This window comes from Motacilla alba, chromosome 7, assembly GCF_015832195.1.
Source record: "Motacilla alba alba isolate MOTALB_02 chromosome 7, Motacilla_alba_V1.0_pri, whole genome shotgun sequence".
NCBI classification, from domain to species: domain Eukaryota; kingdom Metazoa; phylum Chordata; class Aves; order Passeriformes; family Motacillidae; genus Motacilla; species Motacilla alba.
Window position 1 is genome coordinate 27,462,780 of NC_052022.1, and position 25,663 is coordinate 27,488,442.

The 25,663-nt window shown below is 40.3% G+C and overlaps 1 protein-coding gene across 3 annotated transcripts in view; it reads left to right on the forward strand.

Moving 5' to 3' along the window:
• SATB2 (SATB homeobox 2) overlaps window positions 1–25,663 on the forward strand; it is a 131,781-nt gene that overhangs the window by 53,161 nt on the left and 52,957 nt on the right. For all 3 annotated transcript variants that reach the window (XM_038142453.1, XM_038142452.1, XM_038142454.1), the window contains 3 exons: window positions 8,917–9,043; window positions 11,079–11,202; window positions 15,911–16,013. In XM_038142453.1, the coding sequence (XP_037998381.1) occupies window positions 8,917–9,043; window positions 11,079–11,202; window positions 15,911–16,013 (354 nt within the window). The remainder of the gene's footprint in view (window positions 1–8,916; window positions 9,044–11,078; window positions 11,203–15,910; window positions 16,014–25,663) is intronic.

Consider the following 25,663-nt stretch of genomic DNA (forward strand, 5'->3'; position numbering starts at 1 on the left):
TCCCTCTATTTCCTCAGCTATATTTGCTTTTCTGTCCTGATAGTTAGATGCTGCCCTACTAGTTATTCAATTGTTCGTGTTGTTTTTTTCTCGTGGAAGTCAAGAACTGAATGTCTGGTGGGAGGAAAGAAAAGACAGAAGGCAAACCAAAAGTAGTAATTCAGTGAAAAAAACATTCTGCTAGTCTTTATACAGCGTAAGGAAAACCCCAAGACACAAATCTTAGACTAAAGAGATTAAGCTGTTAAACTACATAGGCCAGGATATGAAACTGCATTAGTTTAGGGGTTTGTTTGTGCAGCACAGCATGCTGCATGCCCTTATTTTTCTTTGGACTTGAGACCCATGAATTTTCAAATCTACTTGTAGTTGACTCAACACAAAGATGGTTGGCTACTGTATGTTTGCAGTCTGAGCAAGACTTTCTGTGCTCTCCGTAGCTGTTGCTGTGAGTGGGCAGGATATTCAGATTCATACAAGGTCAGACAATATCTGTAGGCTTAATTCTAAGCTTATTATCCTCTACAATGTCCTGTTAGCAATGCTCGTTTATAACCTTTAAAACCTGTTTTATGTATTCAGCTGCAATGTGCCATGTTATTGTGCTGTTTCTTCTGCTCAGTAGACTGACTTTTTGTGTGAGGCTTATAGGCAGGCATTGAAGCTGGGCGAATTTGAAGGAGTTTGGGGCATTGGCATATTTTTAAAAACAGATGCAGGGTTTTCCCCAAAGAGGGAGAATGTCTTCTACCTCTCCTCTTTTCTATAGGGGAATATCATATAAAATTCAAGAGAGGCTTCAGGGAGGTAGGTACCAAAGGCTATCTGCCCAGTACCCTGTTTTTGCTGAACGTGTCGTGAGGCAGATTGTGTTGGTGGCAATGGGCTGACAGAAAACTAACAAAAAAGATTGGACAACAAATGTTTGTGTAAAGCTCTGGTCCTTTTACTCATGTGAAGCCCTTTATAGGTGGTGAGGTGTCAGTGCAGTCACTGGGTCCAAAATTTATGGTGAGATGATCCTGGCATTGTTATGGCTGTTTAGGAACATGTGCAGTGGAGAAAAGCACCACCTGTTGAGTACACTTGCACTGATGTTTCTTAGCAACTGAGACAACTGCACTAAAGCCCCAGTGCTCAGTCTCTAAGGCTGAGCTGCAAGCCCACTGCAGGTCCCCCCACTAGCTGTACCTGCTTATGTTGGCTCTCTGGGAGGCCCTAAATTAGAGACAGGTCCTGGTGCCATGCTGGGATGGCAGAGAAGCAGCACATTTTTCCAGGGACCCTGGGACTCAAGGAGAGACAGCTGATGTCCGAAGCAAGAGGGACAGCTGTGATTTTAAGATGGCAAAGCAAACCTCTACTCATGGCAGCAGCTAAAGAAGCGGTTTGATCAAGGAATAAGCTGAGTTGTGACACGCTGGATTTCAAGGGTGTTCAGCAGACACTGCTCCCTGGGAGGAGGCACAGCCTGTGCTCCTGGTGTCCCAGGGCTAAGCTGGGAACAATCTTACCGTAAGAGCACAGATTGCCCAAAAGGCAGTATTTTCATGCAGAACTGGGTGGAGTGCCCTGCTCTGGGCATTATGTGGGGATGATGTTAGTGACATGCAGCGGGTGCTGCAATCCTTTCGGCATTGGGTCTACTGAATACCACTGAGACTGCCCTGGTGAGAGTGCCTCTCAGGAAGGGCAGCCTGGTGGAGGGTGAAGCTGAACTCCAGGTTGGCAGGGTTATGAAAGACACCTGGATGCAGTAGCCCTTCTGTCATGAGTTGTCATGATTTGAAAGCCTTTGTATTCTGCCCTGGAAGTGATACTTAGAGGAGTGGTTCTCTGTCTCAGATGAGAGAAGTGGACTCCTCTCTCTTTATGCATTTTCTTGCTGTTCAAGGCAAGTGCACACTTACCCCAAAAATGACAAAAGACAGATACTATGCAGGGCTGAATGTGGTTTTCCTCGTGGAGGTGGTAGTTTTATAAGTAATACAAGAAATGTAAAAAATACTTCAGAATCAAAGAATATTCTGAGTTGGAAGAGACCCACAAGGATCATTGAATCCACTCTGGAAACTTAAGTGAATGGCCCGTTGTCTTGTTTTTTAATAGTACTTCCTTTGCTTCCTTGCCCTTCTATTTATTTGTGGTATTCCTGTTCTATCATATAACAGTTTTAAAAATAATCCCCTGAAGTAAATAACATCAAGTTTTTTTTTTTCCTGTTTCCTTACCAATTATTGACTGTTTTTTCAAACCGAATAGAGGTTGGAAAATTAAATAAAGACTTCCAAAATAACAAGCTCCAGAAAATTTTATTTAATTTGTGGGTTCATTCTGTTCGCTCTCTCTCCCCCCCACCTCATTTTTTTCTTTTTTTAAGAAGATCTTTATTAATTTAGTCTAGTAACTTAGTGCCTATATTAAATTAATCTAATAAAAGTCAGGGTCCTCACATAACGTTTCCCAAATGTGAAGCAGCATCTATTACATGAGGCACAATCTTTTTACTGTAAAATGTAAACCCGATATGTGGAATTACAAGCCGTTAAACTGTTTCGTGTATGTTATTTAAGTCAAATACTTCAATACAGTCATGCTGGAGTAAAGGAAGGGGCAATGCTAGCATTCAAAAAATTAAAAACGCAAAACCAAGCTTCATGTATCAAAATGATTTTTCATCTATGAAAGTAGCCTGAAGTTTGGCATTAAATCTTTGTAACACTAAAAGTCTTTCTATTGATAGTTACACCCATAATTCCATAAAATTTTTAATATATAGTCATATAAATATCATATGTAATAGTGTAATTGCATAGTCTATTTTAAAGTCTCTGCACTGATATAGATGTGCAAGCCAGAAAGTTTTTAAATTGACTGGCTCATAGATGTGTTGTTTTGTGCTCTAAACCATCACTGGTATGCAGAGTTTGAGAGCATTTTTAAACAGCAAGAGCAAAGACTTGCAGCAGCAGTTCAAGGGGCTTTGTGCTTCCAGAGCTTTGTGTGGCTCGGCTGTGTTTTCCCCTTGGGTGAAGGTCACCGTTTTGTGCAGAGCCCTGAAGTTGCACAAGTCTCATGAGCTGGGGTGGAGCATTCGTCATTTGGGGATTGTGGGTGTTCCTGTTGATTTGTGGATGTGTACATCACAGTGTAATCACATAGTTTATTCCTGTTCTCTCACTGAATTATTTATTATGGGCTGAAATGAGGAAGGAGGGAGATTCTTTTGTATTGGCATAAGATTGGGATTATGTTCCTTGTGGGCTTTCAATCGCTACCTCACCAATATGTCAATTGGCAGAATACAGTCTACCTCTCATGTTAGGATGTTGCAAAGTTCAATTAATTAATATTTTTAAAGTGCATTGGGATCCTCTGATGAAAGATGCTTTAGAAGTATGGGAGAGTATTCTGCTGATTATTTTTCCCATCTATTACCCCAATGCGTCATTGATTGAAATTCAGTAGAATAATATTGGCACCCTTATAACAATGGGCAAAGGCAGTACGGGATTTTCTTAGATTTTCCAAAAAGCTAGAAAAGACGGCTCAATAATATAATACAAAAATTAATATAATCAGTTTATTTTCTGGTAGTTTTTCCTGTTGCTTTTTCTCCTTTCTGCCTGAAAAGTCGTTCACTTTGCTGGATTAACAGTAATAACTACAAATTATGGCTTTATGTTGTTACAGTGTGATGATATACTACAGCCAGTGTGGTGGTAAGAAACACAGGTTGATTTGTTATGTACTGCAGGGTAGTGATTTTCTGCAAACTGGTTTATGAATAAATAATTCTTTGTACTTATTACATGGGACAGACAGTTTTCAATTTCATTAAGAAAACACAGCTCAACAAAGGAAAATTTCATGCTGAAGCATAGGGACAAGATGCCTTTGAAGGGGACAAAGGCAGTCACTGTCACAGGAGCCTACAGGAGCCTACCCATTTTGGAAGGAAATCCTGCAATAGTGGGTGATAGAGAAATGGCTTGGTGGTCCTAGAAGTGGGGCTTTTATTGGGTATCTCTTTAAGGTCTTTCCTTTGGAGCTGTAAAAGAAATCAGAAGTGCTTGGGTGTTAATGCTAACCTGCAATTTCTGCTGAGTTTCTGTTGTTTTGATCAGAGCTGCTGTTAAAAAGCACAATGTTTGATCAAAACTACTTGATTGAATTCACAAGGCAGCAGCAAATGTTGGTTGTGTTCTACCAGCCTTGTGTTTGCAGTCCACAACTCTCAGGCTGTGGTCCTGGGAGGCAAGGAAACAAATTCTAGGACATGTAACTAGCTTTTAACCCTGACAGATTAGCATTTAAAATAAATTACATTGATGCTGCATATGCATTTGCATTAATACTATGAGTATCCATCTGAGATATAATTCAGGTATGCTCATAATTTGTGAAAGTGAAATCAAGAGTATAGCCATGATGGGAGCAGGGGATGGTTTGAATGGAGCCAGTGACAGGGTGAAGCAGGCTCTGGTCCTGTTTGGTCTGTTTAGCCACAAAAAAGAATTTGGAAAATACCCCATTTGAAGAGTTTAATTTTATGGCAGTGATGTATTAGAAGGTACCTGAGGTGCTCCAGTAATTGTTATGGGGCTATCCAGATTAAAAGTTACCTGTGTGGGTGAGTGGGAGATGCAGGACCTGGTCTTCATTCCATTTAGGACCTATTCCATAGTCATAGCTAGACTGTGGTATGTGTGTTCTAAAGCCCAGATGTGGCATTCTTAGAATGAGTGTGCTGTGTGGCTATCTTTCTGTTTGCAATGACAAATGAGGTTTCTAGCCTATATAGATAAATAATTTTCATGGGACTTGAAATTTTCATGTGAGCTACATAATAATGGAAAGGGTTTGCCAGCCTAGCTGTGTTTTTCTAGAAAGCAGCTTTCTGCTTTTTGTCATTTTATACTCCTGATCAAAGTAGTTATTCTGGAAGTCTGCTTCAGCCCCAGCCTTGCATCCATTCAGTTCACATCTCAGTAGGGTGACGTCCTAGGAATAATCGCAGTGCTTTAGGTACATAATTTTTTCAGGTGATAAAATAAAGCTTATGAGGATCCTGTGAAGTTCTGCTGGATATAGAGCAGGTCAGCTGTGATATAGCAGGGCAAAGCCTCTGTTCAGTGTAGTGTTCTGCTCTCACTTGTGTAGTTACCACTTTCTTCTCCAAAGGAGCTGCATTTTGAATGAAACTCAATTGGAAACATGCTGGCAGGGTGGCACATCATTGGCCCGAGTGGAGCAACAGCAGTGGATTCAGTGGTTGTTATGTACAAACCAGACACTTGAGCTCACAGAAGTTTGCCACTGGTGTGTTCTGCCATTCTTGTGGTTAAGGAAGTTACACCCATTTTACTCAAAGCTACTCTTTTTTTCCGTGTCTGCATTTTAATGAAACTTAGGCTTAAAATTAATAAATGACCTGACTGTAAAAGTACATGCCGTTCAAGAAGCACAACCAATGTGGATAGAGAATCTCTTCTAACATTGGTTTTGAAAAAAAATATTTTCAGAAAACTGATGTCTTTATTGTCTTTAATTGCTTAACTGGCCTGGGCTGCGTTCAGTCATTTCTTGGTGAGTTGAGAGCTGTTCTGGTCTATGGCCCTTTCTTGAGTGTGTGCAAGCATTGAAATCTGTTAGCTCTCCCTTCAAAAAACTTTCACAGGAAAAAAGACCCAATAGATACAGGAAAGAGAGCCAGATTTGTTAACAGAAGAGTTCCGGGAACTCAGGGAAGATGTATTCTTGTGTTTCCTGAGCTTTCTGATCTGCTGTGCGTTATCCACACATAATTTTGAGAAGGTCTGAAGCTGACAGAGAAGTGATACTCCCAGAGAAGTAGTATGTTCATTAATAACACAGTGACCTTTCCTCATTCATGTCTCCCATCCCAGGTGTCAGTTGTGGTAGGATAAAAGCTTAGCCAGGCCAGTTAAAGTGATTTCTTTAAAGGCCTGAGCTGTACCATTTGAAGTCAATGAGAGGAACAATAAAAAATGTGTATGTGGAAGTGACCCCTTGCTGCCAGGCTGTTTTCATCTTGAGGTTGCTGTTAGGCTAGAAACACCCAGTCTGGATAAGAAGGGACCTTTTTAGGGGGAAAATTTTGGCCTGCTCAGTTTTACTGAGTAGTCACTCAGAGACGTCCTAGTACGCAGAGAACACATTTGCTTAACAACCTCTCCACATCTTCCCAAATATAGTCCGAGAGTTAAGTACAGTGTGGGTGCCATGAATTAAGCACCTGTGAAGTCTGCTGAGGAGCGGAATGGAAACCATGGCTTCTGGCTATCGTTTGGACCAGCTTAGTGTGCTCTGGAAAAAAATATTTCACAGGTCATATCACACCGGCTGAAAAAATAGCGTGCATCAGCAGTGCTGTAACGCAGAGTAAAGGACTCTCAGCAGGTGTTAACGTGCAGAGGCACTGAGCATTATGGTAACACCTGTGTTTGTTTAAATCCAGCCAAAACAATTTCCTCTCCAGTTGTAGAGGAGGATTAAAAAAAAAAAATCTCCCTAACTTCCAGTAGTAGCAGACATTCCTGTAAAACAATTTGCATAGTATTTCCCATGGTGCACTCTGGCCGCAGTGGCTTTTTTTCCTTTAAATCCTTTTAGTCTGGGGACACCTTTAGTAACTTCAGTGCTTCCCAACCATCTCTTTGTCCTTTGCCAGCATTGCCAGGCCCGAGCAGTTGCAGATGGTGTGCTCTCTGAGTGCTTTCCTTAATTGAATGAAAAATAAAGCCTCTTGTAAAATATTACCAATTTAGATGTGACTTATGGGGCACATATGATGCTTATTTTTTCAATTACATGAAAACTTGGCGGGGTTAAACATAGGAAGCCAAGTGTTCTGTGAAGCTGGTATAGATTTCTGGATTTTTAGGTGATTTTGCTTTAAATTATTATATAGCAGGAGGAGGTGAAGGAAGTCAGCAGCTAAACTGTGTTTTTCCAGCATGTATTTTACGCAGTGGACCCTTGATGCTCATTTCATGACTAATATATGCCGTACTATATGCATTTCTTGTTGTCACCAGAGATAACATTAAGTAAACTATCCCCTTAAGAAAAACAGCTTTTCTTGGCAAGTGGAATATGACTCAAGGAGCCAGCACTGGAGACATACGGTGCTGTGAATGAGTGCTGTGTGTTACTCTACTGGATCTGAGTCCAGGCACTATTTATACTGCAGCATATTCAGCACCAGATTGTTAAATCTTAATACTGAAACAGTGCATCATTGAAATGTTTTTGTTCTGTTTATGTCCCATTTTCAAGCATTGGCTATCAAGAAACACTTAATAACTTTTTGTTTCATTTGGACACTATATCTCTTTGCCAAAAGCTTCTTAATTTGCTCTTGAAGTATTAGCCTGTCTGTGCCAGTATGTTACAGTGAAACTTTGTGCCACTGAGGGTGAACTAGGTCACTTCCAGCTTCTTTCAGTGTGTGGTGACAGAATGCCTTGCAAGGCATGTCGGTGGTAAGTGCAAAGATTTAAGTGCTACCGAAAAGGAGTTGTACTAAAATTATTTCCTCTTCAATCTGTGTAGGAATGGGGAAAAATACTTTATAGCAGGTACTTCACGGGCTGCTCGTATTCTGTTATTGTCTCTGCGAGAAGCTTTGTTTCACTGTTTCAGTGTGTTGATTATTTTATGGTCATTTTTGGGAGATCAGGATAAAAGGTTTTTGTCATTTACTGCAGTTCAGTTAGTTCCAGAGCTGGTGAAGAGCTGGGAGTAGAAAGTGAGGAGGAGACAGCTGAAGTTTCTTGGCACCACAACATCCTTCCAGATACCCAAGAGGAGTTCTTGGCATGCCTGTTATCTCAGAAGAAGTAGTCTTCTCCTGTATTAGTGTATTACTTTTTTCTGGCAGTTTAGTTTATGGATGTCTTTTCAAAGATCACACAGTATATAAAGAAACCTCAGAAGGAATCAGTTTGAATGGGCTGAGCTGAGGATAGTTCAGTGAGCAGAACAGTGGGGCAGTGGGAGCACAGTGAAGGAGGGAATAAAAGCAGTAGTGGCCATAGTGCAGAACAGGACTGAACTGCTTTGCTGTCATGTAAGATGGCACTGTGGCTTTCTTTGTTTGGTGTCTTCCTGGAAGTCATTCCTGGGATTAGTCACTGTTTTTTGGTGTGGGTGGGCCCTCTGTAATTGTCTAAACAGAAATAATACCTCTGCACCAAATGGTTTACCATCCAAGTTTACAGTCTTTGTGACAAGCTCATCCAGAAGAGGTGATCATCCCTATTAAAGAATGAACAGAAGTAGAAATAGAACATACAGTGTTCTCCCCCGCCTCCAAAAAGCTATTTTGGTTCTGTGGTCAGCAGCTTGCAGTTGTTTGGTTCTTTTTTTTTTCCCCAAAAAAGAAAATCAACTGTCTTCACAGTGCAACTTGAATCTGGGAATGAACTCTTCCTGCTTGGTGGGTTTCCATCCACACTGAGAATAGTACCATGCTTAGATTGTAACAGTGCTGAAAGCCCACGCACAGGAATTTTCCTGTTAAAGTAAAAAGTAATGCATTTATTTACTGAAGAGTTTTTGTAGACTGCAAAATCAGGACTAGAAAGTACTTTAAGATTATTCTAACTTTAAGAACTAGATTTTAGAGCTGTGATGAAGGATATGAAGGAAGTCTCCTGTGTTTCCTTGCAGTAATTTAAGAGTCAGGAACATGTCAGCAACTGCCTGCTTAAGATTTTGAATCAATTCCTACTCCACTGTTTCTTCAGGAGTGAGCAGAACATATCTTTCTGGGCAAGACTGCACTAAACCTCAAGGCACATCTTGGATTTTGGGAACAGTCAGCCTTGCTGAATGGTTTAATAAATGGCTGATAAAATATAAAGTATGGATTTTTTGTTTTCTTTTCAGGAATAATCAAGCTTGGGAGGTGGAATCCCCTCCCTCTCAGTTATGTGACTGATGCACCAGATGCGACAGTGGCCGACATGCTACAAGATGTCTATCATGTTGTGACATTGAAAATCCAATTACAAAGGTGGGTGTTTCTGAACATCTGTCCTTCCCTATTCGCTGAGCTGCTCTGTTGGTTACAGCATTACTACAGAGATTAGCACATCCCGTCTTCATTAATTTCTGGGCTTTTGATGAAATGAAAAGAAAATGGAGAGAAGGGTGGGTCACCTGGCAGCTTTTTGGTGTATGCTCCAACTGATATTGTATGTTTTCTGAAGTAGCAATATGATAACAGAGAGGGGAAGGGCAGAAACCAATCAAGTAAAAATATGGGGCTTTTAGAGGCAGACCTTTCTACAGTCCATGATTTAATGGATTCTTAAGTTCTAATTTTATCAAATAAAGTTTATCTAGGGGCTGCATTGTGAAAATCCAGGTCTTCTGCAGCCAGTTGCTGAGATGTGGAGGAGGGGATCTTTTTTTACTTTCCTTTTTTTTCTCCAGTGGTCTTTGCAGCAAACAGAAGACAAGGAAGGAAAGTATCACTGCAGCTCCATTTGGCGTTTGGAAAATATTTTCCTTCCCTGAGGGCTAGTTCTGATTAGCAAAGCAAAAGCTCCCAACATTTTTACAACTTATTTACCCTCCTTTCCTCCCATTCTTCCCTCCTTTTTTCTTCTCCTTTCTCTCTCTTGGCCTTCTAAAGAGTCCTCAAATGTAAGGTCCCTGGCAGTGCATGGCATGTGCCAGAGCTGCAGACAAGCCTACATTGCCCAGCCTCCTGTAGCTGTATGGCCAGAACATGACAGAGGAAAGAGTATAAAGTAACAGAATAACTTGCTGACAATTCTTTGAAGCTTTGGCTTGAACAGAAGAGGGGCCCGCAGGGATCTGTGTGTGTCCTTTGGTGACAGGTACATACCCTCCAACTGTTCCGTTCAGTTTAGAATTTGGAAATAGTTGATGCCTCACTGACATTAAACTTCCAAACAGCAACATTTCTTTCTTGTTGAATCTCTGATGCTGCTTGGATTTTCTGATTTCCGTGAACAGGCCTTTCCTTAGTTTTATATACTATGGAAATTTTTCAGTTGGGCTGCATCTCTGCTATGTGGTTGTAAAAAAGTGTCTAGACCCTATAGCTGCTGTAGAGCTGCCAGGAGTTCATGTAGTCTCTTGTCATGTCTGTATTAGCAAAGACCTAACATTAAGGTCTCATTCTTTATCTTCAAAGTGCCTGGATGCCACATAAATAAAAGACAGTCCATGCCTTTGAGATAAAGAGGATCACTGACTACTACTTTGAGATAAAGAGGATCACCTCAAGCCCAACTGAAGGTTCAGCTCTGAGGCAAAAGCCAGGCTGTAAGGGCAGAAGGCAGAACCACCTTCTGGAGAGCATGCATTAAGGCTCTGAAGCAGAAATGGCAGTGACAAGCTTTTCCCACCTTTTTGATGTGCTTCTTGGGTCTGTCCCCATGCATGTAGACACAAACCATAAGCTTGTTAAATTAAAAGAGGCACAAGTCATATGAAGACAAAAGCTTCACTACATATGCAGTTCTTGTGGAATGAAAGTGAGAATGAACTGCACGTGACAGATGTTGGGCATATGGCTTAATGTATTTCTGAAAGGCTCTCGGGTACTTCAGTGATAAGGGCAGTATAAGAACCTATATAAAATTAAACTAATTTTTCAAAGTCTCACCTCCACACAATGAGGGCCCTCACTGTTGAGGGATTTTGTTAGCGGCAGTGCAGCGTATATGTTTATTTTTCTACCCCAGCAGAAGTATCTTTTTCTGGAGAGGATTGCTTTACTCAGCCACTCCTGGGGCTCGCTTTATGCACTTTCTTTGCTCTCCATCAGGCCCCAGCAGGAGTGGTTATGCACACATATGCCATAGGAGGATCAGCAGCTGCGTGTTGAACTGCACATTATCTGGTAATCGTGCTTGGTGGGAGAGGGATAGAGGGGAGAAGCACCTGGATGGACTGGCCAAGCAGGAAACTCCGCGGTTGTGCTTGTTGCTTAAAGCTCTATAGTACTTGCACACAAAAAGTAAGCATCTGTGAAGGTGATGTTTCTATCTGCTTTTTGCTTTCTGTTTTAACAGTTGTTCAAAGTTGGAAGATTTGCCAGCAGAGCAGTGGAACCATGCCACAGTTCGCAATGCCTTAAAGGAACTGCTTAAAGAGATGAATCAGAGCACATTAGCCAAAGAATGCCCTCTCTCACAGGTCAGTGCTTTCAGCAGGCTTAGGGAAAGAAAGATTTGCAAAAACTAAAGCTCATATTTCTTCTGTGAAGAGCCTACACTAAACAATTCCATAAATACCAGATAAATTTCTTGTTTTCTTTAGAAAGTAGAAATACTAATTAGTATGTTAAATAGTATCTTTACACGGTGTTTTCTTAGTGGGTTGCCAGGTAAAAATTATGCATTAATTGAGTTCATAGAGATGTAAATCCATTATTTAGATTTTTATCTGAACCTATTGCAGTAGGCCTAATGATCCTCAAATACAAGATTTGAGTGGCTTCTTTGCACCAGTAGAGGCTTGCCTTCCCCCCTAACCCATGGGTAGCTCTCATCAGCCTGCAACCCTGATAAAAAGTATGCAGTTTTAGCAGTTGTGCCCCAATTTCTAGGAAACAGCAACAAAGAAATGTATATGTAATTATGTTTAAAAAAGAACAAAAACTCAGCCTCATTCTCCGTGACTGCTTTTTAAACGGCAGTGATGTCATATCTAAGACACAGGTTCCTACAGATGTCACAGGCTCTATTTGTACTTCAGATTGTCATAATGAGACATTCATAAAATTTTTATGACTTACTTCTCCTTCCCTCTCAGAAAAAACAGAATAACACCTTAACACCCCGACCAGCTAACTTTGCTAGGCATGAAAAATATATTGCCTTCTAAAATGTGTACTAGAATCAGGTTAATCTGTCCATTGTATCTTTTAAAAGTCAAAACATGGGTAGTTCCAGCTTCCTAAAAATCCAATGCTTTGCTTGCTCATATCCAACATTTTTTCTCCTGTGATTGTGTGTCTTCTATTGCACTGTATGTTCATCCTGCAATTCATGATCCAAAGCCTCCATAAACCAAGATAATTCTGTTCACCACAAATTTGCCTCGCTGTGTTATGATTACAACTCCAGGGAAAGCACAGAGGTAAAATATGGAGCTGGTAGGAGTCACATTCTTTGCTTTCTTTAAACAAGTGGGATCTGCAGAGCTAACAGGAATGGAAGGGTTTTGTAAGGAAAAGCCACGGAACTTGCTGATTTAGTAAAGGAGGAACAGACACTGTAGATATGTGCAGTGTGCAATATGCATTGAATACGAAAGTGTTCTCCTTCTCACTCAGTCTAAATGTAATTTTTAAAAATAGAATTATCTGTGGAATCTGGTCAGCTAATGATGATTACAGCATATGGTTGTCTCTGTCCAGTCTTCTTCAATATCCAGCATAACTAAACTATGCATCATTTCATATGCAGAATTCATTTGTTGTCTGGGTCTGTTTCCTCCCACTTCAGTTTCAAAGCCTACCAGGTGGAAACACTGCAGTTGGTTTACTCCTTCTATGGGCTTAGTCTGACATATATTTACAAAATTACTGATGGCAGAAGCGTAGCAGCCAAAATCATTGCCCCTGAATTTAGATAGTGGAAAAAGCTAAGAGGAGATATTTCCATAGGAAATTGAGCTTGCGTACTTTTAATCACAAGTATAAATGACCTTGGGTAGTGACTAACTCTTGAACTAAGACTGCAGAATGCAGCTTGTATCATTATTATTATTATTCTTGCCATAAAAAGTTTCAGTCTCTTTTGGTTTAGCTCACAAAATGCAGAAGATACAATGGAAGGTTGTATGGAAGCTGTCTGTTACCATCATCTGAATATGCCTCTAATACAATTCCTTCTCCCAAATCAGTTTTAAAAAAATATCGTGCCAAATGTGAAATGTCATTACAACCCCCTTGTGGTTAATATATTATTGACAGCAGCAAATTGCAGAGTGGTCTCTGAGGAGTGAAACTGCAGAGTAAATGCTGCTGTTTATTAATGTGTTCACCGTGCCTCAAGTACAGAAGCAGAGAGGGGCAGCGTGGGGAGCTCCCGCTCCCACCAGCGACGGTGCTCCGTCTCTGGTTCTCAGTGCCCCAGCTCTCCAAGCAGCCCAGATGGGGATTCTGATTGCTGCTAATGGGAAATGTAATCATTCACTTTGATTTAAAATTGTTCTGGTTTTTTTCTGCTAGGTGTATTACATGTCTGCAGCTTAGCTACCCTTAGCATACGGCTCCTGTTGAAACAAATAAATCCCAGTTAACCAAGCTGGGGGGAAGGAGGGTAGGTAGGGGGAGTGTGTGTAGCAGAAAGAAATCCAATTATTTCAATATTTCCATCTTTTCATAGATATCTCTGTCTTTCCTGTGTCATATCACTAATTTCAGCACTGACCATGCATTTTTGTCTCTTTGCTGGAGCAAGCTTTATTAGGACATGAGTGTGTCCCATGTTTTTCTCCTTGAACTTACTGCACCAGATTTTCTTTGTGTGGGTATTTCTTAGCTCCTGGTCTAAGTAGTATTCATTCCACATGGCTGTCATGGCCACACACATACCAAACATATCTGCTGCTTTATTCCTTTGTTAAGGATTTTTCCAGAAATATTATGCATTATTTAGAAAATTGAAACTAGTGAGTGATTTTTTTTTCCCCCACTCTCTTTTAAATGGATATTTTCTTTCTCCAGACTTATCAAGATTCCTAAGAGAAATACCCCTAGTGTTCCTTTACATATAATAGTGAGGATATGTGTTCTGAAAATTGTTATAGTTCTTTCCCCTGCAGAAGAGAATCTGTCCTGGGATTTTTTCACCAATGGTTGATTTACTGTTTGATTTTACTTGGTTTATTTAGTTTAAGTTTTGCTTTCTCAAATAAAGGTTAATGGGTTAATATATTCTGTGATATTTAATAGCCTCATGGTTTCAGTAATGTTGATTTCTTGTAGGGCTAGATGATTTGGAGAAGGAACCTCCCCCAGCCCAAAAAAAAAAAAATTAAGAGAACCAAATTGATATGTAGACAGAGTTCAACAATTTCCCCACCCTTCTTTAGTGAAGGAAATTTAACTGTAGTGATGCAAAAAAACCCCAGGTTTGCTCAGCTTTGTTCAAAAGCCCTCTACAGCAGAGGCTATGGCCATGTCAGGCTTTCAGAATTCTATTGCTTGTTAAAATGCTGTGGAGCAAGGGAAGATTTATGGGCAGGGAATTGCTGCTGACTGCCACAATGCTAGGTTTATGTCTCAAAATATTGATTTTAATTAGAAAATTGAATCTCAGTTTTAGAAATTGGAGCTGCTACTTAAGGCTCTTACTTCATAGCCTACAAACTCTACTGCAGTGCACCATAGCACTCTTGAGTGGAAAAGGCAGAGTGAAAAGGCAGAAGGGCCTTTGCAGTGAAAGTGAAATTACCTGTTGAAGATTGAAAGTAGTCTTATCACCCAGTTATCTTAAATTGCTCAGTTTTTCTCACGTTTTTTAAGTTCCTAAAACTCAGGAGTTTGGGACAGAGTCCTGTGATACTTCGGTGAACAGGACAGGAGGCTGGGTAAATCTGACAGAGGGCAGGGATGATTTTGTTTTTAAAGCATTATTAAATTCAGTGAGCCAGTGCATAAGCCTTGTCGCTTTCCAGAGATGGCCAAGAGCCTGCAGGAGCTCCTAGGCCAGAGCTTGAAGCCATGATTTGAGCTGTGGGATCATCCTTGCTCTTTCCTCTTGGTGCAGAAGGGTTGCACGACGTGCCCCAGCTTTCTCTGAGCTGTGACAAAAGTGCAGAAGGAGGGCATGAGGGAAATAAAAACAGTCTGTGGAGAAGGTGCATTGACTCCCACGTGTTGGTGCTGTTAGATTGCATTTCCTTGGTGACAGTGTACACGTGCTGGGAACAGTTTGACCCTAGAAGGGTTCAGAAAGGGAAAAAGGAGAGCAAAATGTTGTTAAAGGGATGCCTCCTCTATAGCATGGAGGAAGGGAAGAACTACCAGTAACAAGGCTGTTTGCCGCCCTATGGGCAGAAGCACCCCAGATAGAAAATATCCTTTTTATTGGTATCAGGTGCATGAAAACCAGTCTGCAGCCATCTCTTCATTCAGCTTGTATGGAGTTGCTTAGGGGGAATTTGCAGAGTAGAGAGAGGTGCTGGTTAGGCAAGTGATATTTCAGTTTTGTTGAGCTTTCTTGTGGGTTTTGACTGTTCTGTGTTGTAGTATGTGTAGTTCCCTGTGCTCTGAATGGCACTGCTAATTTCTCTTCTGGGTGATTCTTCACACAAGAGCTAATCACACGTTTCTATAAATTATATTAATTTAACTTATTTGCCTAACTGTTGTTCTGATCCGAGTAGCACGGATGTTCTCTGGTTCTTGGCTGTGCGATCTTGCTGCATTTGGAATCAGAACAGAGACATCTGAAAAGCATTATTTGGATTATGCATGCTGGAGCATCTAATCTTACCTTTAGGATCTGGTTCCTAAATTGTGCTTGGTGAGCATGTGTTCCTCAGCACGGCACTGCCTGTTGTTATGTAACTCAAGTTTGGCTATTGCAGTATCACAAGTACAAAGCAAAGTAGAACTTCCCCCCAGCCTGGGCTGCAGATCTCAGTGTGGGTTTGTACTACATTTTTTTAAAGAATTGCAAAATAATTATTATTGTGGTTTTATTCATTGTTGGGCATATAGACTGAAGAATAAAACCAATATTTTGTACTCATCAGATGGTTCTTTTGGATTTAAAGTCACACATGGATGATCATTATGCACTCGTGTGTCACTTGCTTTCCCTGGAAAAGATTTCTAATAATGGAAGATATTTTAAATCACTTTTTGTTTTTCTTTCTATACTTCCAGAGTATGATTTCATCCATTGTAAATAGTACATACTATGCCAATGTGTCAGCAACCAAGTGCCAGGAGTTTGGGAGATGGTACAAAAAGTACAAGAAGATTAAAGGTAAATTGTTTTGGTTTTTTTTGTTGCTTTCCAAGTTCTTGAAATTCTGCTGACAGTTCGAGATTATTTCATTTAAATAAAAGTAATAATAAGCAATAATAATATTTGTGAATTTGTCTACAAAGAGGACACAGTCACAGCACATTTGAAATTAAATCTGATTCTTTACAAACAAGGCTGGCATGAAAACACAGGACACAAAACATGCTTAAAATATCCCATTTCACTGTGCTGAAAGATCAACTGTGTTTTGAATTAAGCAAAAACAGTTTGGAAAGAAAGCATTCTACTATCTCAGGATTTAAAAGTTAAATTGCTATGTAAGTTGCCCTAGTTTTGTTTTGTTCCTGAAAACTAAAAACCTGGCTTTTTGAGTTACATGTGCCCTTGTTCTCTGTTCTCAATACTGCAAAGTACTGGCATTCCTGCTGTATTTTATTCTGTGGAATGTGGATACAGAGGATTTAATACTGCTTGTTGGGAGACACTTATAAAGAGCAAGGTGCTGCACCCACTGAAGTAATGAGAAATATAGCCCATTGTATGTATTTTTCTATAATGAAATTGTATTAGTCGGTCCAGAGTGCCTGAGGCAGTAAGATTATTCTAAGTAAGTTCATCCCATTCTCACCACTGAACTGTCTGATCACCTGTCAGTGGTGCACAAAATGATGTGACAAGTATCCATCGTGTGTGGTTTGTTCTTTAATTGTTCCCTTGCTTTGGCAAGGGACTTAAGTGTGCACCAGACCATTTGTTTTAGTAGGGGTTTTTTTGTGGGGGGATTGGGGGGGGGTTAACACTCATGTGCTTTAAATACTCCAGACTTAGAGGATAGTAAAAAGCTTTTTAATCATTCCACCTGGGACCTCTCTTCCCAAATCTCCATCACCCTTGGAGATTAGCTGTATGCTGGGGTAGGGTTTTTCCATAGTTTTTTCTCTCTTACACCCCTGAATGGAAGATTCATTGTCTGAAAGAAGACATAGACTGTTAATGTCATTTCTGTCTGTGATCCTGTCAGTAGCCAGGAAAACCATAACAGAATTCACACACATAATGAAGAAAGAGGGTAATGTCATGTCCTTCCTGAGAAACTGCTGTATTTTCAGTTGTGTGAAGATTAGCACCTTTCAAAAAGAGTGTGCTGTCTTTTCCTCATAAAAGGCTGGGAAGCATAAGCCACGAAAGGTTGCTTGTTTTGTTTCCTTATAACAGACTAGAAATCTGCATAATAATACCATAAAAAGTCTGCTGCTTGAGCTAGGAACGCATGAAACAAAATAGCATGAAACATCAGAACAAGTTCTGAGGCATCTGGTTTTTCTCTGCACATCTGGCTTGTGCAGAGCATACCTGTAAGACACTCATGCCTGGGCTCTGCAATCATTAGATTTTCAGTAGGGGAAAAAAGAAAGAATGTTCTGTGGTGAAATTATTTGTGTCTAGAAGGAAAATTGTCCTGGCAGGATTGGGGCAACAGTGCAGGCAAGGAAATGGAGATGTTGCTTTTCACCTACTAAAATGGTTTAGGCTAGAAGTAAAAATGTTGATTGGACATTTTAGTATGCGGTTACCCTCATGCCAAACAAACTGGATATTTTCTTTTCTCTGTAAATTGCCATTGTGTGACTCAGAAGTGTTTCTTTTCTCTAAATGGTGTCTCTTAATAACAGAATTTTATTCAAAGTACTTCAACATATCCTCTTGGTTAAAAAGCAATCAAAAGAATCAAACAGCTTCAAGGTCATCACCATTCGCTTTTACTTGCTGTTCTGGGAGAGCAGAAATAGGCTTTTTTTCCTTTTTCAAAACTGGGCAAGGGTGCCAGTTGCAGAGGCACTGGAAGCCCTTAACTGTAGTGTTCTTAACTGTAGAGACACTACTAAAGCTTCTGAGTATTTCTAGTACACCGTTGTCTTCTACTTTCTTCCACTCTTTGAGCTTATGCTCTTAATTTTTCTTTACTTAGTAAGTGCACAGTTAAAAATTTAAGTGCAGTAAAAGCAGAATGAAACCTCAATCAAAAGGTCAAGGATCCGAACCCGAAGAGTTTGCCAGATAACTCTGTATCTGTGCTATTCAGAGACACAGCCAGTCATTGCTGCTTGGAAGTTTATGTGTGTGTTAGTAGGAGGAGAAAAAGGAAGGTTAAGGTATGTGTGAAGTAAACACAAGCTGCTATAAAGCAGTTCAAGTAGTGTTGATTCGTCAACCATATGAGTGGGAGAGAAAACAAAGAGTCTGTGGCAGGTACAGTGGTGCATGGAGAATAAACAGCAACTTCAGAGCAGTAATCTTAACTGCCTGCAAACAAGAAGACTTCTGCACTTTAGGTTTCAATTTCTCATCATCTCTCATTTAATGCTATTTTGTTTCTTTTCTGTAGCCAGATAGTCCTGCAGGACAGCTCAGTTAGTGTGCAAAATCCGTGACTCAAGTTACACGCATCAGTCTTCGTGTACTCCTTCAATAATATTTTTAAAAAGGGCTTTCATGAAGGTGAATGGATGATGCAGTGATTTGTTTTTTGGGCTGTAGTTGGATAGATTAGGTAAAACCATGATGTAGAGTTCTTGGAACCAGCACCCATATCCTTGTGTAACTCTAGAGCTGGTTACTAGAAAGTAAAAGCAAAAAACAATTCGCATGAGCTGTGGTAAATACAAAATAGGAAGGGGCTTCAAAATAACTTTATTGACGTTGCAAACTAGATGCAGCCTACAGTGTTAAATGTGTTTCCTATTATCTGCTAATGTCTCTTTTAATAAAACAGTGGGAACTAAATGGTTGCTTCTTAATCAAAACCATGATTTCCTAAACATAAGCTATGTGATTCTGTTACAAATTGCCACATATAGATCTACTAGGTCAAACTTTTTTTCCTTTCTCATAGAAATAAATAAACAGTAAATTAATTATACTCTCTGGAAGATCAAAGTAATTACAACCAAAGACAGACAGAAATAAAAAGTTCTCTGGAAGAAAAGAAAAAAAAGAAAAGCATCAGGTTGCTGAGTGCACAGCTAATGTTTAAATAATACAAGAAAGTGAACAATCAATAATTTGATATCATTAGCAACAGATGTAAAAGCCGTACACAAATGGAATTGTATCAAATCTCAAGTAAACATTCTCAGCATGCATTCTGTTGAACTCACCGAAAAGACAGCTAAACTACTTATGCTCGTAATTCTAAAAAAGTTTTCAGTTAGTTCAGCTCAGCATGTCAATTTTGTCTTGTGTCAGATGATGCTAGAATAAAATTCTGCTTTAATTTTTTTCTCCCACCCTGCCCCATCCCCTTAAGATTTTAAAATAGTCACAGTTTACCCAGCAGCATGAGAGTTAGTGTACAGCCAGATTTGGGAATTGGCAGGTATGAGGATGGAGGCTTTTTGTCTCCTCCTGACCCTGGGTGTTCCGCTTGGGGTGTGTGTGAAGGCGTGAGGGAGATTATAACGGGATGTCCACTCTTCCCAGTCTCTCTGGGATACATGTATATATTTGAAGAAGAGCTTATATTAAAACCAGTTATAATGGAATGTGTACAGTGGTTGGGAAGCAAAAGGCTTAACGGTTCTACAGTGGGCTTTTTGCCTTCATGGGTGTCTGTAATCCCTTGAGGTGGTAATTAGGCTATTTAGTATGTGTTGTAATTTTGTTCAAAATATGCACCATGAATTAATCTAAGATTGCTATATGAAGCTTTTTTTTCCCCTTTTTTATTTACTCTTTTTTTTTTAAGGATGCAAGACCTTATAGTACAAAGTTGTGCATACATGACAAGGCCTAATTATGTATAAACCTGCCCCAATGAAGAATCAGAGATGCCCCTTTTTTACTAAAGAATACCTACTTATAAATGACAACTGTAGACCAATGGCTTATTCCAGTGGTTCTCAAGCTGCCTTTCTCCTGCCCGGTCTCATGGGGTTGCTTCTCTCACTCTGAGAAATGCTTGTGTGAGTTCTCTAGATGCTGAACTTTCTGAAGCTGGGAGAAGGCATTTAACATTGTTGTAATGCAGGATTTTAATAATTGCTTTAAAGGTTTGCATTGATTTTAAATTTGATTAACAAATAGATACAGAAATAGAAACAACACTTTTTAAGTACTATATACATGCGTGTGTATATATATATATATATATATATATATATATGTATGTATGTATAGAGGGAGGTATTTCAGAACTTTAATCATGCAATTCAGGTAATTCTCAAGGGATCAAACTTGTACCAGTTACCTACTTGTGTCCCAGTGTTTTGAGTTCACAGCATTTAGAATATTTTTTAGCTCTCTCCCTCTCAATAGATATTTCACTTCAAAGTGTCATGCTTTCTATTTTTATCAGAAGGACTATCACTGTATCACAATTCTTTCACAACTGAAAATCTTAACTGGTGTGAATATTTTCTTTTTGCCTGATGACACAACTTAGCTCAGTGGGAGGAAGTTAGAAAGGCAGAGGGAAGAAATAAATACATTGTGGACTTAAAATTACAAAGACATACTTTTTTTGTCTGAGTATGAAGAACATGTCATCTCTGCTCCTGCCATCAGTGTCTGTCAAAATATAGCTTTCTGTGGATGTGAGTTTTGCGACTGTGGCTGTCTCAAAGCCTCTTTGATTTTTCCAATATTACTGATTTGTTGTTTATGTGCTCTTTTATTCTTGAAAGTTTGTTTACTTACTTCCAATAATGGATGGACTGAGCAATCTGTTTCTCTTTTAATGTGTTCCTAGAGGCCAGTGTAGGTTCAGAGAGGTTAGAAACATGATTCAGAAGGGCTCCCAGCTTTCTTATTTCCAGGCTGAAGGAACTGAGGATTGCAGCGTAGTGATAATGCCAGTGTGAGCCTAGGGAAAACTGTCATTATGTGCTTTGAGGAGGAGTTTTTAATTGTTCGTCTGAAGCAGATGTTGTAGAAGCCTCATGAAAAGGCACACCAGATCTTTCCCAAACAGAGTTTCTGACTTTTAAAAATACCCTTTTTACTGATACACGCATGTGTATTTACCTCTATCTGTGTAAGTAGAAGGGTTTATTTATATTATGTATTCATATGCATATATCTTGACCTTTTGCAGAAATGTTAAGTTTTTTAAGGAAGTACATTTCATATCTTATTTGGATATTAGTTATGGCTCTGGCACTAAAGCAATTAGGATCAGCTGTGGGGCTCTTGACATTACTGTAACTTCTCCTTTGCTTACTCTTATACTCCTTACTGTGTAATCATTTCCCTAAAAACAGGACTTTTCTCACTTTCTTAAATAAAAAGGAAGGAAAATAACATCGATCACAGCAAACTTGTCAACATCTAGGTAACATACATGACCTGAAGATCATCTCTTGACTCGGGGACATCCTCTTAGTCAGTGGCCTGCTGTGCTATTTTTATGAGGAGAGTAGTTCATCAGTTGTCACTAATGATGAGGAAAAAGTGGCCTCTCTCTTTAAATATAAGTTAAAAGTATCAAGATTCAGCAAGAATTACAGACCCCTTGACCGCTGTTTTTCCCACCAACATTAGCATTTTGCATTTCAGCATTGCCTGTGATGTTAAATGCCAGTTTGGGGGATTTGTGCATGTGTGTTGTTAAAAGCAATTGAGCTGCTGCCGTGTGTTCCAGGGGTGTATGAGCTGTGACCCTCTTGGCTATTCCTCTCTGTAAAGAGAATTAACACACACCCTATGGGTTATTTTTTTAATTAACAGTAGTTTTTATCTAAGGTGAATGCATATATGAATCTCAGCTTTGCAGAATGTCTTCCTTGGCTTGTGGCTGTTTTGGGGCAGTGGCTCTCACTGCTCACAGTGCCTGTGCTGTGGCAGAGGATACGTGAGATTTGCTGAGTGGCATCTCCTGTGCCTGTGTGTGGCTGGAGCAGCAGCCAGTGCTGCTGTAGGCAGCATAGGCCACACAGTAAAGACTGGAAACCCTTCTGTGGAGAAGCTCTCCAGCCACTTATCCCGTGTTTTGCTCAAATCATGTCTCTGAACTTTTTTTTTTTTTTTAATGTCTCCTGTTCCAGTACTGTGCTTTTCTCAGTGAGAACCAGTTGTGTGCTGCAGCTGGGATTTCTGCCCTTTTGAATTCTTAGTAAAGAATGGTCATCTCCGTTTTCTAAAAAGAAAACATGTTTTTGTTTTAGCCTTTGGAATCTCAAAATTAATTTTCTTTCATATTTAAAAAATGGTGTCCTGCCAAACACCGACATGTTAGCTCAGAAGAAAAGTTATTTTATTAGTTTCAAACAGGAGGATAATTTACTTGAAGCTTAGGTACAGGCATAAGCTTTCCTGTGTGAAAAGCTGCAAAGTGTCTCTCTGATCCTATGGGTTTCATAGAATATGTAACTCCAAGAGCAGAATGGCAGTCTGTTCACTTGAAATACCTGATGAGTTTGTATCTCTGACTCAATGATGTTTGTGTTCTGTCTCCTTCCCTTCACCATCTCTGATGTTATGAATCAGGAATACGCACATAAGGATCTCCCAGAGGGATTGCACAATTGCCTGGGTCATCCAGGAGGTTTGTATCTCTCACAAAAGATTGGATCTATTGTTACAATAGTTTGACAAGAAGGGAGATACTTTTATATCAAATGATAACATCAGTCCATCTAAACCAGTCACTGCCTATGTTTCTGTCTGACAGTTCTAACTAATGATTCTGCTGCTTCTCCTTTTCCATTTCCTAACCAGTATTCATGGGTTAGAGCAGGTGGACACTAGAATACCTTCAGCATCATGGTTTTCTCTGCCAGATGCATCTGGCATGTCCTTTTGATAAACAGTGTTAAAATGATTATGAAGAACTGAGTTCATACTTCTGTGTGCCTCTTGAACCTATACAGAAACCCAAAAACCTGAAAATAAGATGATGATGCTTGTCTTCTGAGAGGCATCTTTGGAAGCAGTGCAGTCCAGGGGAAGCCCATATAAAGAATATGATTTCCTATGCTTAAGCACTGGCAGAAGACATGTTAGCATCCCTGTGTCCCAAGGGATGACTTAGAACTAGTCTTGAGGGTAAGGGGTGAGAAGGTCAGCTGCACAAAGAGACTCAGCAATGTTAGTACACTCTGCTCAGTTTACCTCAGATTGGTGACTGATGGTTAAAGGCCCACTTTTAATGATGATTCTAAGTAAAAAATATAGTGATTTGTGCTTTGGTGGGAACTGAATGGTTTGCAACTCAACAAAGAACAGACAATGGCCTTTCCTGTCTGTTTTCCATTAGGCTTGGATAAAGGCCTTTGCTACCCGCAGCCAGCGGCCAAACAATTTCTGTATGTGCTCTATAGCTATTTTGAGGTTCTGTGCTGTCCTGCAGGAGTAGGAGGAAAGGTTTTAAAAACTTTTTATCATGTTTGCATCTCTGGTCAACCTGCTTTTCCTCCAGTCCTGAGTGCAGGAACAAGTGGCCTAGGCAGAGATCAGGCACTGAAGCCAGTGAATGACTATGGGTAAATAGAAAGATTAGATGTTGTCTGAAAATGAGACTCCTCAGATCAGCTCTTTGCACTGAAGTGGTTAAGTGGGCTGTGATTAAAAGAAATAAGTAATTATCCCAATTACAGATAAAAAGATATGGAATTACCACTTCAAAAGCACCTCCTGTGCTCTGGAGTGGTTACAAAGTGGTAGTTCATAATTATGCAGCAGAAGCAAGAGGGCACCCTCTGGGTGTAGTGCAGCAGCCGTGTCTCTCCAAGGTGGAGCTGGTGCTGTGCTTGGCTCCAAAGTTCAAGTCTTGCTCCAGTGAGCAGGATGGTGCTAAGCCAGGAGAAATTGTGGGAACCTTTTTGTCTCAAGCTTAGTGCAGGGTATACCAGAGTTCACAGAGCTCTCCCAGCTTGGCCATGACCACTGCTAGAAATGGCTTTTATGATCACCAGGTTTTAAATAATAAACAAAACAAAGAAGCAAACTGAAGCACTGGAGAACAGCCCTGGGTGGTGACATCCTGTCACAATTGAAGCATGGCAATTCTGCCGGCTAGTAACTTATTACAAAACGTTTCTTTACCAGCTTCTTCTTACTCTGGGGCAAAGTGCCTGTGTGCCTGTGGGACTAAAAAGTTCCGGACGCGCTGGGTCATGGACGCTGGCGGGTCCTCCGTGTCCCCACTTGTGGTGCAGTGCTGGGAGACGTGTTACACTCTTGCTCTCCCTGCTGCATCCCTTATTGTGCACAGGAATTTGGTTTCCAGTGCTGTCAGTCAATTCAGTGCCACGCATAAGCCCTAAATGCCCCACGGGCTGTTTGTCAGAATGTTCCTATTAACAACTCAGTGCAAATAAAGTGTGAGAGGAAGGGAAGGTGGGGAAATAAATTTTATTTTAAATCTTTTGAGCTGGTTTTATTTTAAATGGAAAGTTGCATGCAGACCACCCCAAGCTATTGTGCTGTGGTCTGCGTCAGCTGCTTGACTGTGCGAGGAAGACTGGGCTAGAGGTTAAGAGCATCACACAGGGGAAGGGTGCACTGAATTCCTTTTGTGCTGGATCCAGGAAGTTTTAACTCAGTATGGAGTTGAAATCCATCGACACACATGGTAATCGTTATAGGATGAGAACGGAATATTCAATTACAATAATTTGCTGCTTCCATTCTGGGGATTATGTTGGTTTCTGACTCTTGTAGAGGTAGTGATGTGTTGTAGGGAGGTATAGAAAAAGGAAGGGCTCTTCTAGAGTGCTCTCGAGGCTAATTGCTGAGCTTAGCGCAGTACCTATTGTCCAGACACAAGTCTCTGCCTACCTAGTGATGGGCTTCAGAAGAGTGGGTGGCTCTGCAATATGACAGTGCTGTTGTACTTGGTTTAAATAAGCTCTTCAAGCAAAGAACTGCAGAATTGTATACCAAGTGAGTGATGCAGAGAGAAAATGAAAACACTGCAATGTCTTTTGCTGTGGTCACACCACAGATGGAGGTAGGTAACAGCCTCCTGAACCAGCTTTTATTTAACTACCACAGGCATTGCTAGCAGAAGTAGTTTATCAGCAGTACTTGAATGTAGACAGTACATATCCATGGAACCCCTTCCTTCCCAGCAGGGTCCTGCTGCTCTGTCCTCACATATTTATATTCCAGTCAGTACAGCTTTATATTCCAATAAGTACAGGACTACAAGAGCTCTGAAAGTATCCCCTGTAATTGGGTATGAGCACGGAAAAGGGAGGATGCAAATGTAAAAGCCCTGTCTCAGGAAGATCTGAGGCTGAATGCTGGTGGCAAAGAGGCTTTGTGGCTCCTGTATCTCTTTCTTCTTAGAGCAGTGCTGGCAAGCTGGCTGTCTCAGGACAGTGCCAGTCTCCATCTCCAGGCTGTCTCAGTCTTGCTCCTGTTCAGCCCTGCAGATTTGGTAACCAATCCATAGTTACCAAAGAACAACAGGGAATTAGATATGGGCAACGTGTTAGAGAAGGAAAGAGTTTTGAGTTGAGTAATGCACATTTTTTCCATCCAGCGTAACTGCTAATGGTAACCTTTTATTACTACAGTGGTCAAAGTGACTAAAATCTGGTTTGTTTATAGGGAGTACATGCATGGCTGTGTAGTCTAATGTCATCAAAAAAGGAAACTGATAATAAGGGGAAAATATACCTATGGAAGCAAGTCAGGTGATGTTT